At 38.7% G+C, this 14,225-nt stretch overlaps 1 protein-coding gene across 6 annotated transcripts in view; it reads left to right on the plus strand.

The window, feature by feature from the left end:
* The window catches only part of elna (elastin a), a 68,327-nt gene that overhangs the window by 32,262 nt on the left and 21,840 nt on the right, over positions 1–14,225 (plus strand). For 3 of the 6 annotated variants that reach the window (XM_088906794.1, XM_088906796.1, XM_088906799.1), the window contains 13 exons: positions 180–251; positions 796–861; positions 1,470–1,517; positions 1,778–1,837; positions 2,069–2,095; positions 2,932–2,991; positions 7,093–7,119; positions 7,205–7,282; positions 7,906–7,956; positions 9,849–9,917; positions 10,875–10,904; positions 12,329–12,451; positions 12,975–13,016. In XM_088906794.1, the coding sequence (XP_088762920.1) occupies positions 180–251; positions 796–861; positions 1,470–1,517; positions 1,778–1,837; positions 2,069–2,095; positions 2,932–2,991; positions 7,093–7,119; positions 7,205–7,282; positions 7,906–7,956; positions 9,849–9,917; positions 10,875–10,904; positions 12,329–12,451; positions 12,975–13,016 (753 nt within the window). The remainder of the gene's footprint in view (positions 1–179; positions 252–795; positions 862–1,469; positions 1,518–1,777; positions 1,838–2,068; positions 2,096–2,931; positions 2,992–7,092; positions 7,120–7,204; positions 7,283–7,905; positions 7,957–9,848; positions 9,918–10,874; positions 10,905–12,328; positions 12,452–12,974; positions 13,017–14,225) is intronic. The other 3 variants (XM_088906795.1, XM_088906797.1, XM_088906798.1) reach the window with 2 other exon arrangements.

Genomic DNA, 14,225 nt, shown 5'->3' on the forward strand with positions numbered 1-14,225 from the left:
AAGGTCACTTCATACTGTATACTGTATAATTTTGTCATTATTTGTAATGGAATGTCACCTCTTCCTCATAGCAGACTTCAAACGTATCATTTCAGTTATTAACTAACGTGCACAGAATGCAAATGCCCCAGATGTCTTTAAAAAGCTTTGCTAGACATGTTTTGTCTTTTATGTCCCAGCAGTTCCTGGAGCGACAGGGCCTGGGGTAGGAGGACCAGGAACAGGACTGCCACAGAATGGGGTTTCTACAGGTAGGGTCTACAGCGTCTCCCTCTCAAGTGAGAGTGAAGACTCTACAAAGCCATTATAGAGAGTGTTGCTTATCACAGCATGGTTTGGAAGTGGGCATAAAACAATAAATGAGAGTTCCAGAGTATTTGTAAGTTCAAATTTACCATCAGTGGCAATGATCTCACTGTCCCTTCCAACAGTGTGTGCTGGCTAGACCACCAGAAGAGGGAAGCCAATGGCTGAAGCTCAGTATCACCCAGACTGCCTTTATTTTCAGCTTCCAGCTAAATGGTTGATGGTAGCATCAGATCAAATTTTTGAATTTTCTGTATCAATATGGTCCACTTGTAATTCGCCATGAACTTAACATGGTCTTATGTATTTCTGTGCAAACTAGAGAATGCGTGGAAAATGTATACAGTACGTATTAAGACTAAGTACTAGGTAAAGGGGAATGCCCACCATAGAAGAAACTGTGCATATCTACCTTCAGATCAGAAGGTTCTGTAAAAGTCAGTTCTGTGCTCTCCACTGTGTGACAAGATCACCTCTTCTCCCTGTCAGGAGCTGTCATCCCCCAGATTGGACTTCCAGGAGTAGGTGCTGGAGGGAAAGCCGCAAAAGTACCAGGTGAGGAAGGAAGCCATTTCTGAACCAGTGGCTCATCTACAGAAGTTAAGTGCTGTGCCTCTTACTGATGTCACTGCAAACACTGCAGTCAATGATGGGAGATTCAGCACCAGCTGGGGTGCTGTACCTCTTACTGATATCACTGCATGCTCCCGCACAACTCTCAGGATTTAAGATTGTACAGCAAGCTGAGGAAACTTTGGCAGACTCGAGCACATCAAACCCAGATGGCACTCATCCAGTTGTGCAACGCAGCTTGGGGAATCCCAGTCAGCTAATGAAATGCACCAGGCTCAGGCAAGAGGTCCTGGGTCACGGTGATCATCAGTCAGTACTAATAGCGGTTGTGCCTCAAAGGAGCACTATGACTTCCAAATGCAATGTGCAGTTAAATGTTTAGGCCCTTCTGCTGTTCAGCAGGAATCAGTAGCAAACATTGTTGTCTCTGTCTTCTTTTGATAATATAAAAGCAAAGGACTGTCTTTAAAAAAATGGCTTAATTTTAGCACCTCTGGGAAGTAGTCACCCCTTTCTGAGACAGTGTATTTCACAGGACTAATCCGAGTCATGATAGTAATTTGGTTCCCTCCTGGGGTTGTTTTGTGTAGGTGTCGGAGTTCCAGGAATTTACTATGGTGGAGCTTTTCCTGGACAAGGTAATACAGTACATGTCTCCAAATCTACAGCCATCCCCACTAGATTATCGTGTTATACAATACATTACAATTCTCTCAGGAAACTAAAATTAAATCTGCACTTCTTTTTTTATTTTACATGCAGTATGGTAAATACTCGGTTTAATTTACGTTTGTATGTGTTTTTAAATCTGTGGAGGCCTTACACTTATTTTCTTAATTGAGGAGGGTAAAGCTTTTGTTTGAAAATCAGAATGCTTATTCTTCTTCTAATCCTCTAGGTTTTGCTGGGCGAGGGGTCCTCCCTGGTGTCCCCACTGGAACTGGAGTTAAACCCAAATGTAAGAACTCAAGTGATTTTCTCTCTCCTTGCAGGAACAAAGTTCCAGTAATACTGTAACATCTTTGTCCCTTTGACTCCTCCTGTTCTTGGACATGTGTGCTGGTGTGCAGGGTAGGAGCAATAACACAAAGTGTAGGAAGACTGTTGAGTTCCTTGTTGGTAGAAATTATTTGTGTTATTACTCTTAAATAAAGGCTAAACTCCTGTACTGTTTACTATCTTATTGCAGTGCCTGGAGGGGGATATGGAAATGGAGGTAGGATTGTTTTTATTAAATATAGTAACATACTGTATATTACAACTTTATTAAATATAATCAATATATTCAATATTTGGGTTTCAATCCTCTTGGGGAAGCTGAAAGACTCATTTTTAATATCATTTAAATTCAAACAGCTTTCTTAATTTCTCTATAAACCTACAGCACAAGTCTCTGTCCTTCACACGAACAGCTCCTTTTCAATCTGTGTTACATTTGGTCCCTTTGTAGTCCAAGAAGTAGAAAGTTATACAGTGCAGGAAGGTTAATTCATCCTAATAAGAACCGAATTCCTGGGAAGCAACTTGATTGAACTAACTCGCCTTTCATTCTGGTACCAAAGCGATTTTTTCCTGATATTCTGAAAACAAACAAGAACAGTTGGCTTCGATAATTTCTCCAAACTTTAGACAGGGGTATAAATTATATAGCTTATGAGGCGTAGAAGCCAAAAGGGTTTCACGGCTAGAATTAGTTTTACTTAGTGAGTGATTTATACGCTGAAGCAGATTTGAAATGATCAGTTTATCCATATCTAACTTTAAAACAAAATCAATTAAAGAAAATCTGAAATAATTATTTTTTCCATTTTTAATTTTTTAATCCATGCTATTTTGAAATCCATTGGTTGAAAGATAGTTGGATACTGTTTTCGTTAAACCTGTTTCATTTCTGGCTTCTGGCAGGTTACAGTACAATAAATTACTTAGTAAAGGCGGTATGGGATAATGTCACATGGTGGGATTGTATTTTCAGAGCTATCATTCTATGAAATGAAAACATGGAAAGACGTGTTTGAATGTTATTGCCTCTTTATCACCTTTGTAAAACAGGTGGACCGAGACAGCCCGGAGTCTTTTATGGGTACCCTATCACAGCTCCAAAAGTTCCAGGTACAGTCCACAATAAAAAAAAAAAGAAACCAACCAAGACTTTGTACTGTTTAAACAATTACAGTAGTACATCTGTCTTACAACTCTTTGTTTCTTGGTTTAGTTAATTGCAGCTTCGATACCACTTTGTGTAGAGTCTGCATGCTCTCTCATGGTTTGTGAGGCTATGTTTATTGGTGTCACGACTGTATATCATCCCTCTGTGCTTCTGTGTATTTTGCCCTGTAATGGACTTGAATCCTGTCTTTTGCCCTATGCTTCAAGAACAGACTCTGGATTGCTGCCACTCTTTCCAGGAATAAGGGTCTTTCTGATCATGTATGTGTGGGTGCATTAAGTACTTCACTCAAACCAGGGATGAAAATCTATTTTAAATTAAATGAGTGAAAAGGGGGAATTAACAAAGGTGTAGGTAAAGCCACAAGCAAATGTAATTAATTTATTCATTAATAAATGTGAATTGATTTTCATGTAATAACTTAGTGGTTCCACTGTCTGGGAATGCAAAACTCATCATCATAATAATCAGAAAGGGATGATTAATTACTGTATATGGACCAAGATTTGATCACACATTGTTAGAAGTGGCGAGTATTTCATTTCAGCAATAACACTGATCGTATCAAAAGCGTGGTAATGTGTCTTGCAGATACTGTCAATCCATTTGCACCTTTTTTACTCCAGTTTACAGCTATTACCAGCCCTGGTATGGATACAGGGCCTACGGTTACAATCAACAGGTCACGTATGGTGCGTTTACACTTGGGCTCTGTAACATAAAATGCTATCCATTATTCTCTTTTTGAGGTCTTGCAAGTTCCACATGCTTCTACAGTTCTTTTCCACACATTTCCTTTTTATTATTGTATCAAAGCATTTCAGGTTTTTTTGATAAAGGCAGACCTCAAAATGAGAATTTCATGCCTCTGTTTCCGTCTTCTGTCTAGACGGCCTCCAGAGCAACAAGAACAATTTTAACCCACTAAACCAATAGCTTCCAGTGTGTGCTTTTTGCAAATAGTGTAGAAGGAAGTAGCTTCCTATTTTTCCTAATAAACTGCCACCTCTTGAGACAACCACCCTTCAATATACTGCATACTTATTGTGGACTTTTTTATATTATTGTAAATATTAGTATTCACACAGGCACAGCAGAAACATGGGTAGATCATGTTATCTTGAATGACCTACAAATTAATTAATCTGATATTTTGTGGATAAGTGGTTATATTAATTAGTAAGAAAGCTGACTCAGTTCAGTCTTCTGTCTGACTGTCTGTCTTCTGTCACCAGAATGTATGTGTAGTGTCTCTTGTGGGGTAGGATCAAGCATTTGTTTGACACAGCTTTCCCAATTAATTCAGATCCATACTCAAGAGATAGCAATTCAGCTTGGTAGACAAAAGCCAACAGAGGCTTCAGAAAGCTGCTGTTGCTGAAATGATGCACAATTCTGTCTCCAGCACTGCACAGACATGGTGTTTGAAGTCACCTTTATTCCTTACTTAACACAGGTTAAAACTAAACAAATCACTGTTTTAATAAAGTTAAATAAACAAATTATAATTACTTAGAGTTTAATTAATTATAGTTATATATATAAGTTATAACTATAAATAACAAACAAATAAGTAGTCACAGGTGTTCAGTAAATGGAACTGCAATAATCTCACTGTTTTATTATTATTATTATTATTATTATTATTTAATTAATAGTTTCTTACTGAATCAGCTGTGACTTCAAATACTGGGTCCATCTAACAAACAAGCTGTAAACCCATTAAGGTACGGTATGTAATTAACATACTAGTCCTTAAAGCATGTAAATCCTAGAAGGTTAGTAAAATTCTACAGCACATCCGGTTGATAACGTACAGTACTTGAACATCAGCATTTGGAAATTAATACTATCCCAGTGTCATGGAGAAATTAATTTTGTTAGGCTGATACTTAGGGACTATTCTGTCAGATTTGAAATGCATTAGATACTCATGTATCAAATCCTGGTGTGCATAAAGTAGCTTTATTTAGTGCTTTTGGGGTTCAGCTCTTAAGCATGCTGAATTAATGATGATGTTGTGTCTCCTAATGGCCAGCCTGATGCCAGATCTCACAAAGTGGGCATTTGTTTTGAGGGAATAATGATTTCTCTGTGACATAATCTAATTAAATCCCAGATGCTAAAAACATTAGTCTGATTGCCTTTTCCCACATCCATTTATGAAATGCCATAATTGCATATGAATGGTCTGGTAAAACCTTATTTTAAATCCAAATTTCCATTCCAGTATCAACTTAATATCATCTCATATTTCAGATTTTTCGATAGACTTTGTATTAGTGCTAGGGTTCTATTCACAACGGCTTGGTTTACGGAATTCACCATTCTCATTGCACACAGATTGACAGAGTATAGCGTATAAGTTCCTCTTTACCTCTTAATTTGAGTGTCTTGTGGGACACCAGTAATAGTAAGTGGTCTGTTGGTCAATTTCTCTCTAAAGTTTTTGCTGCTGTGCTGTACAGTATGTGGTCTGTTTTTTTTTCTTTATACAGTATGTGTGTTACCCCAGTGAGCCCTGACTATGAAAATGAGTACTGGGTCTTCGTTTTACCATCTGAGTAGCCTCTAAGCACAGCTGTGATACAAAAGACTAACAACAGAAAGAAAAAAGGCAATTGCAAAATAGGAAATACCAATCCAAATGCTGAGAAATGGCTTGCATTGCAATCAGAGAGCTATTCTAACATTAGAACTGACAAATAGTCCTCAGAATTTTTCTAAAAGATTGGGTCATGCCACTGTGTTGGCACTGAGGCATTTGGGTGGGAGTGCATTTTAAATTCTCTCATGTTCTAATATTGGTATTCATGCAAATAAGAACCAAAACACATGGTTGCATGACCTGACTTGCCAATAAAACTTACCCCTATTATAAATGATCTGGACCAAGAGTTCCCGCTGGTCCTGGAGAGCTGCTGTGGCTACAGGCTTTCCTGTGATCTGCTCATTATCGGCTAAATTAGACCTGTTTAACAGCTGGTACTTGGAAGAGATCTGAAGACCCTGCAGATACACTGCCCGTTCAGACCCAAGACTGGGACCCCCGATTTAGAGATACTAACTGTTCATTTTAAATCCATTTTAATTAAATGGTTGTAGTCTCCTTTTTCTATTTTTTATGAATTTTAATTCTATATGTTTGCATTCTACTGAGCTATTTGGTCAATAATTGGTAAGTGACACAGCATAAATTGCATTGCTTTAAGAACAAAGAAGACATCAAATGCTTTTTATATATAAAGAGTAAAACCAATACACACCAACAAGATAGAGTATTGACAACAATGGATAATTGTCTCATGAAATAATACCCACAATTTTATTTTTTTATTCTTAAAAGTAAGACTATTTCTCATAATCCGCCCGACATTTGAAGAACAGGGCTTTTAAATTATTGATCACATGCTCAATATTACTGGAAATAACATTGAGTTGAGTATGAGTATGAATTGTATCACACGTACTTCAGATAATGTATAACCATCAATTAATCAGCAACTAAAGAAATTAGACAGGTTACAATCCAGATGAGGCAATGTGGTCTTTGTTATGTTCTTATGTTTGTTATAAGGTGTATTTTGTAAAACAATGGTGCACAAATCCAGTCCCCAGGCTTTCATTCATTGTTAATTACATAACTGCATTAATTGTCCTGATTGGATCAAGGGCAGACCTTTCAAAAGCGTTTGTCTGTTGATGATTTGAAGAGTCCTTTATCACCTGCCAAGGTTTGGAAATTAAAGAGCTGGAAATGGAGCTGTGCACCTATACTTACCCACAGGGCTTCTCAGCCGGCAGCGCTAACAAACTGCTCCATTGGAGAATTATGCAGCTATCAGCTCCTTAACTACTGAATTAATCAGCAGGATCATTATAGCAATAGGTGGTTGTACTATTATATTGCAGAAGAAAGGAAAGAAATGGCTGCATGTTGACTCTCCCAAATTAGTACCTTGATAATTATATGCCATCTGAGATCTATTTTTCATACAGACTTTAACTGAGATTTACTCTCCCTATCTGATTCTTCCTTACAGGTGGTATTGCTGGCAAACTTCCCTACGGTAGGCTGATTATTCATTATCATGACCGGAACTTCTCCTGAGTTCTCTCTGTTCAATCTGCAGCCTGACTGGTTCTGTGTTACAGGCTATGGAGCTGGTTTAGGCACTGGGCTGCCAGGGGGTTTGGGTGCAGGAATCAAACCAGGATACCCCACTGGCACAGGTACCGTAGAGCAAGATACCGTGCACTAAATGTCTTGTAGCCATTTCATCTTGGATCTTATGCACCGGGTTTTTGTTACTCTGCATGCTGAAGTAGCTACGTTCATAAAAATATAAACATAATGCAATCTTAATAATGAAGGCCTCAAGGCATACTATTAATGTAAGTCTCCTGAAATATATCGGAAGAACCAAATGAACTAGATGGGATGAAAAACCTTTCGTTTGCAACTTTTTCTATATTTTTATGTTTAATAGTTTTGTAGTGACTGTGCAGGTACTCTTACTGTTTTAATTTGCTGAATGCGTGGTGAGAGTAGAGTTGTAGCTAGATAATGGAGAAGGTTAAAAAGGAGCGTTTGGCAATGAATCTCTACTGATTCTAAATGTAAAACATTTTTAATTCTTTTCTGTGAAAGTGAAAAAGATGATTGATTACTGTACATGTTCACACCCACAATAGCATGAAAAATAGTTTTCAGGCTTTTTCATTATGACAAAAAGGTTATTTGTGCTAGTCAACATTTCCTTCTGTTTTATGGTTGCTGAGTAATAATTTGGACAACAGTGTTAAATTGAGCTGTCTGGGTGCTGTTTCTACTTTGTTCATTGTTCTCTTTGCAGGTGTTGGATCACAGGTTATATCTCCAGCTCAAGCCAAAGCTGCTAAATATGGTGAGCAGTAGAGTGGTTAGCTTTTGCACATTGCATTTGCTAATTTTGACATTAAAAAAGTCAAAGTGAGCAAACACCAAAGTCGGAACATGGCTCCTTGGCTTGGCTTTTACAAGTAGAATACTGTTTTTCACAGCGGTTCTATATAATAGAAACGGTTGGAACAGCACAGGTCTGTTGATTTAAACCCACCCTGTCTGCAAAAGTGCACACACAAATGTTCACAGCAGGAATTAATGGCTCTGTAATGCCAGTTCTGAAAAGCCAGAGTGTATTCCAGTGTTCATTCCAAAACCTAAATGATTTAAGTGAACTAAACCATTGCCTAATTCAGAGGAATTGAAATGCATTCCAGATCTCTGCACATTGACCATTGAAGGCCGCCTGTAGATCTGACTGGGGCTCCAGACTTGGGGTCAGAGCGCAGGGTCAGCCATTGTACAGCACCCCTGGAGCAGTTGGGGTTAAGGGCCTTGCTCAGGGGCCCAACAGAGTAGGATTCCTCTGCCGGCTGCGGGATTTGAACTGGCAACCTTTCAGTCACAGGCACAGATCCTCCACAGAGCCACCGCTCCGCCCCACATTATTATTATTATTATTATTATTATTATTATTATTATTATTATTATTATTATTATTATTATTATTAGAGCTGTGATCAGGGAAACCACACTTCCTCAAATAAGGATACTTGCATCTCTCAGTATGAGTCACCTGCGATATCCTGAAAATGAGTATTTCACTTGTCTGGCATCCTGTAAAGGAACTAAAACATCATGAGGAAAGAGTGCTCCTTTCTCCTACTGAACCATTCCATGATGTTTCTCGGGGTTAAGGGAAGGGTGGCTGTTTTTACTTTTCTTTCCTTAAGAAGACAAGAGAGTTTGTTTTCATTCCAAGTTTTACTCTGAGACCAGGATAACATGCAAATAAATCACATGAAAGACGTCATCTCATAACATATGATTAGTTCTTCATAATGTGAATTAAATTTAAAGACTAATTAAAAATGTATGTGGCAAATTACATTGATACGTGCTGCCATTTTGTAATCTGTATATATTTATACTGAAAAGCATTAAAAACTTGAAATGCCTTAAAATTCAAAGCAAGGCTGATCCAGAAATGCCATCAATGCAGCTTTAATTTCAGTTTATTCAGCTGTTTCTCAGAGTGAAGTTCCAACAGAAAACAATATGCTGTGTTTCTCTGTTTTGACCAACAAATACATCTATCAACATATATCATATAACATTTTCTGGCCATCTGATGACATCCTGTGCTGTAAATTAGCCCTTATTATTCACAGGAATAATATATGGAAGTGCTACTCTATCTCACATATGCACATGGTTTAAGCATTTTGATTCTGAGAACAGGTAAACTGACATACTGTACAGGTACAGTATATGAAATTATGACATAATTTATGTTAAAGTTTGGATTCATTGTACCTGTTTCAAAGCTTTGTTTCAATGTGATTGTTTAGTTAGACAGACTGGATTAATGCAGACTATTATAAATTGTATATCACCTTTTAGGGGGAATGGGTCATCGGTCAAGACGTTTCCCTTACCACTTCCTTTTCATATTCTGCCTCTTGCTCGGTGAATAAAAATGCGCCTCTACTCTTCCTTCTGCCCTGTCTCTCACGTCTGTGGACAGTTAAACTGAAGTCAATCTAAAAAACAGTTCTGAAGATTGAATTCTTGCTCTGTGTCATGTGGCATGAGCCCCACAGAACGTGTTATTTGCAAAAAAAGACATGGCTGATCACTATTACTCTCTTCAGAGCTGAACGTTTATATACTGTATTTTTAGATTTTGAATGTTCCTGATTGTCTTCTGTATTATCTTCAGATTGTCAGAATCCATGTCATGTGCTGTTTCAGGTGGTGTCCTTCCTGGGACCGGTGTGCTTCCCGGAGCAGGATTCCCTGTCCGAGGATTGAGTCCTGGAGGTAAGTACAGAAGAACTGGCATCTTTTTAATTCTCCAAACACAACTCCTCTCACTACGTGCAAACTATAGAGAGCGCTAGTTTGTCTACAGGGCTTCAATTCAATTCAATTCAAAGCAACAGCACCTAGGAGCTAGGAGAAGCTGATAAATTGGTCCCATTAAGCCAGTAATGACCTGATTGAGCTTGTTAAATGCTGTGTTAAGTGAAAGGGAATGAAATCACACATAGACCTATAATTGCTCACCCCTGGGCTAGCCTGACAGGCACTGGTATGTTCTATGTAATACCTCTCCCCTGAAAATGATCCGATCTTGCCCCATTACGAGGTTCCACCCTGGTGCTATTTCTTGGCTCAAATGTAACAGAATATCTGCACACAAAAGTGACTATCCTAGTGCCACAGGAGAGGGCCTGGTCTTTTGGAGTGGAGGAGTTAGCACCTGTCTAGGGAAGTCAACATGGGTTTAGAAAAGCTAAGCAAGGCCTTGTTAGATTTCAAAGACCTCATCAGGGTTCTCTGAACAAACAGCAGACGTAATGGGCACACTCAGAACATACATTATTATATATTTAGATTCTCTGAAGGCCTTCGATAAAGTTTCTCATAAAAACTGGACAGCTGCAGCACAAACTCAGTGCAACAAGACCTTGTCAGCAGAAAGCCTCCCACCAGTACTATGGACTTGAGCACTAGACAGCTCCTTAAAAATGATTTCAGGACAGGCCAGGAGCCAGTGATTCTAGGGGATGAAATAACTTCAACTGGGATCGGTGGATTTACAGGAAGGCCAGTTAATAAAGTTTGTTTCTGCTGGTATCGGAGGCACTGATTGTATGCACCATCCCACAAAAGTAAGAACCAGATGTTTTCTGATGTCTTAAGAATAAATAATGATCAATATAAAACGTAAATTATTTATATTCAGTGTTTAAAACCTACCTTTTTCTGTTGCAGAGTATGCTGCCGCTAAAGCTGCCAAATATGGTATGACCACTTGTTATTGATCTCCTTCAGTCTGTACAGTATGACAGTTAATGCAAATGTATGACTGCATCATATAGGGTATTTCTTGAGGAGTGATAATTTAAATAAAAGCAAAGCCTTTATTGAAATACAAGTGCTTTACCTGATGTCTCACCGACATACAGACATTTAGTAATAGACAGTGAGAGTACTGCTCAGAGATTTTGACCTGTGACTCATGACTTGGACGCGGGTCAGACTCGATAAATTGAGTATCTTGAATATCTTGGCAGATAGGTCTTCAGTCGTGACTTGATACGTGACAAAAATGACTTGAAAACATTAAGAATTCCCAGACTGCTAGTGTTCTGTGATCATTCTCCCTCACACTCACTTTCTTTCCCCCACTGCTACACTCTTTATAACAACCAGAAAGCACAGTTACCCAGACTATCGGTGTTACTCTGTGGTTCACATGACTACTATGCGGTATTATTTTTACTTGTCTTAAATCTATGTGACTTGGATGTTGGAATGTGAGACTTGATTTGGTCATGACAAAAGTCTGGCAGCGTAGTGTTACAGTTGTGTTTTTAATGCTTAAAGGCAAAAGAATGTCTAGTTTGGTCTAGCTTGGAACTTTTGTTTAGGCCTAAAATATCTCAAATACAAGGCCATAAAAAACTTGTTACAGAATCAAATTAACACTGTATAAATATAAGTAATGCTAGCTGCACTATTTCTAGCATGATCAGAATTATGTCAACTGTTGCTTTTGCAGTATTGGACTTGTGAACAACAGAGTACCACTGATTGTCTGGGTAACTGTGCTGCCTAGCTGTTGTAAAGAGTGTAGCAGTGAGGGAAAGCAAGTGAGTGTGAGGGTGAATGATAACACAACACCAGCAGTCTGGGGATTTTTAATGTTTTCAAGCAATAGTGTCCAGAAGTACTGTCCTCATAGCTAATCAACTTGCTGTGAGTTTAAGAGACTCAGAAAACGGCATGCTTTCACAGTCAAGTGAAGGCTTGTATAGCCCTGTGCATGTTAACACTTTGCAACTCTCTAGATCCTGGCTGGTGTATTTTTGTGGAAGGTCAGTGAGGACTGAGCTCTGTCTCAAGCATTTGTCCACTGCTTACACATCTTGTGCACACATACACCTTACACACAATAAATAAGGCCACTGTATTGACACTTTGGGTGCTGCTACCTGCCCCCATTGCCAATACAGTCCTACTGTACATTCCATGCTGTGGGAGCAATTTGCCACAGCTTGAAATAAAGGTTTAACATTGTCTAATCAACAGAAGGACCAATCAAGTCATTGCATGTTAGCTCTGAGGTTATTGGAGAAGTGGCATTACCTGGCTCTGCGTGAGGCTGAATTCGACTTCTCTGCAACACACTGTAAAACGTTTGGTATTTTGACCTGGTTCCCCAGGTGTGCCTGGTCAAGTTGCTGTGCCAGGAGCCGTCGGGACGGGAGGTGTGCCAACAGCTGTCGGGACAGGTGGTGTGCCAGGAGCTGTTGGGACAGGAGTGCCAGTTGTGCCAGGGAAACCAGGTACACCTCTTCAGTGCATGTTGCATACAAATGTTTAGTTTGCCAGCTGTTAATGGGAAAGTGATGCAAGTAATGTACAGTACAGCATTGTTTCAGACATCCATGTATCAGAGCAATGTTTCTGAAAACTTGGGAAAGCTCTGAAAGGTTGGGGAAAAAAACAAGAAAAGACAAATTTTCATTCTATAATTGTAATATCCAGATAAAAATTATCCCTTTTGCCCATTTCAGATGATAATGGTTTATGATCTTCTGTTTTCTTTCAGTTCTAACTGAACTTTCTTCTTCAGCTCAGCCTCATTAATTAAGCAATCAGCCCTTCTTCTGAACTGCTAACAAGACTTGCCAGAAACAACTAACAAACATCTTTACTCATGTACAGTCATTCTTTCCTCCTGTTGTATCTCGAGTCTTTCTCAGGACTCAGAGGACATACCAGAGCATATTGTCCATTGATATATAATCACACTGGAGAAAGATTTTTTTTCTTTATAATAACTTTTTCAAAACTATATTTTTCCAGCAAAGGAGCCAACGTTAGCACCTGGAGGAACTGAAATCCCAGGTATAAAAAATACAAATGAAGAAAAATAAGTTCATTAGAAATGTCTCAAGGGGCTCAAATTTGAAGACCTTTCAAACTTTAACACCACAATTTAAACAATTAATGTTTTGTTTTAATGATCACTTGACCCAGTCTGGATCTTTCACAATGGATTGTTGTTTAAAAGTGCACGTTTATCTTTCTGTATGACTTCAACGATGCAGTAGTTATCTCCCAGCTTAACAAAGATGTTTGCCAAATTTATACAATCCAATCCGAAGAAAATAATAAGTACCAACTTTTTTCAGTGTCTAAGGCTACCACCGTTTCATAACATCTTCTGAAACTATTTCCAGAACTTTACACACTTACCACAACCAATCAAGTAAATTCTGCTTCAGCTAACTCTTGCTCTCCAAGGAAACAAAGCTACAGATCAATGCTGCATCACGCCGTTATTTCCCTGTTCAGGCTGCACTGTTGTTTACCCCCAGAGTATCAAAAATATGCTGGTTTGTGGCACCATGATGCAGGTATTTCTTTACACTGCTGTGATCTGTTTAACATTGTTTAATACAAGTAGTTACAGGCAAATTACATCTACAGTTTTTTCAATTCATTCCAGTATATTCTAAGTGACAGTCTCCTCTGCCACTTCCAGAACATATTTGCATTTTTAATTACGGTATTTTGTTAGGGTTGCTTTTCAGTGCAAGATTCTTTTTACATTGTCATGTTAAAAGGAGCCCACTCCTGAATTTAAGACATTGTGCAAGCTGTAGGTAGCTCTGAGATTACAGTACCTGCCCTCCCTGTGGATATTTCAAACCACAACTGCGGCTGCAGTCTGCTGGAAAATTGTTCTGCAGAATAAGTTCAATCGTGTGAATAATTAAATTTCCAGACAAAACGAATGGGCTCAGAAAGATCGAGCTTTAGACTAGTTTTCAGAAATATCTAAAAAGGAAAACAAAATATTTCCCAAGGCAAAGGCTTATTTTTGATGCCATAAACAGTGCAAAGACCTCTAAAAACAGTAACGTTGAAAGCTGCTCACTGGCCTACGCCACATATTCCTGTGCTGCTTGGGATTCTAGCTGAAACCTATTGTTTTTTGGCAGGAGCAACAGCCATTGTAACAACTGGAGGCAAGGCTCCTAAACCCAGTAAGGTTGAACTGTGCATTGCATGTCCACTGGTGGAGCCACTGGTGAAGGCTGTTGTCTTGTG

The sequence above is a fragment of the Atractosteus spatula genome, chromosome 27 (assembly GCF_055471065.1).
Source record: "Atractosteus spatula isolate fAtrSpa1 chromosome 27, fAtrSpa1.hap1, whole genome shotgun sequence".
Lineage (NCBI taxonomy): Eukaryota > Metazoa > Chordata > Actinopteri > Semionotiformes > Lepisosteidae > Atractosteus > Atractosteus spatula.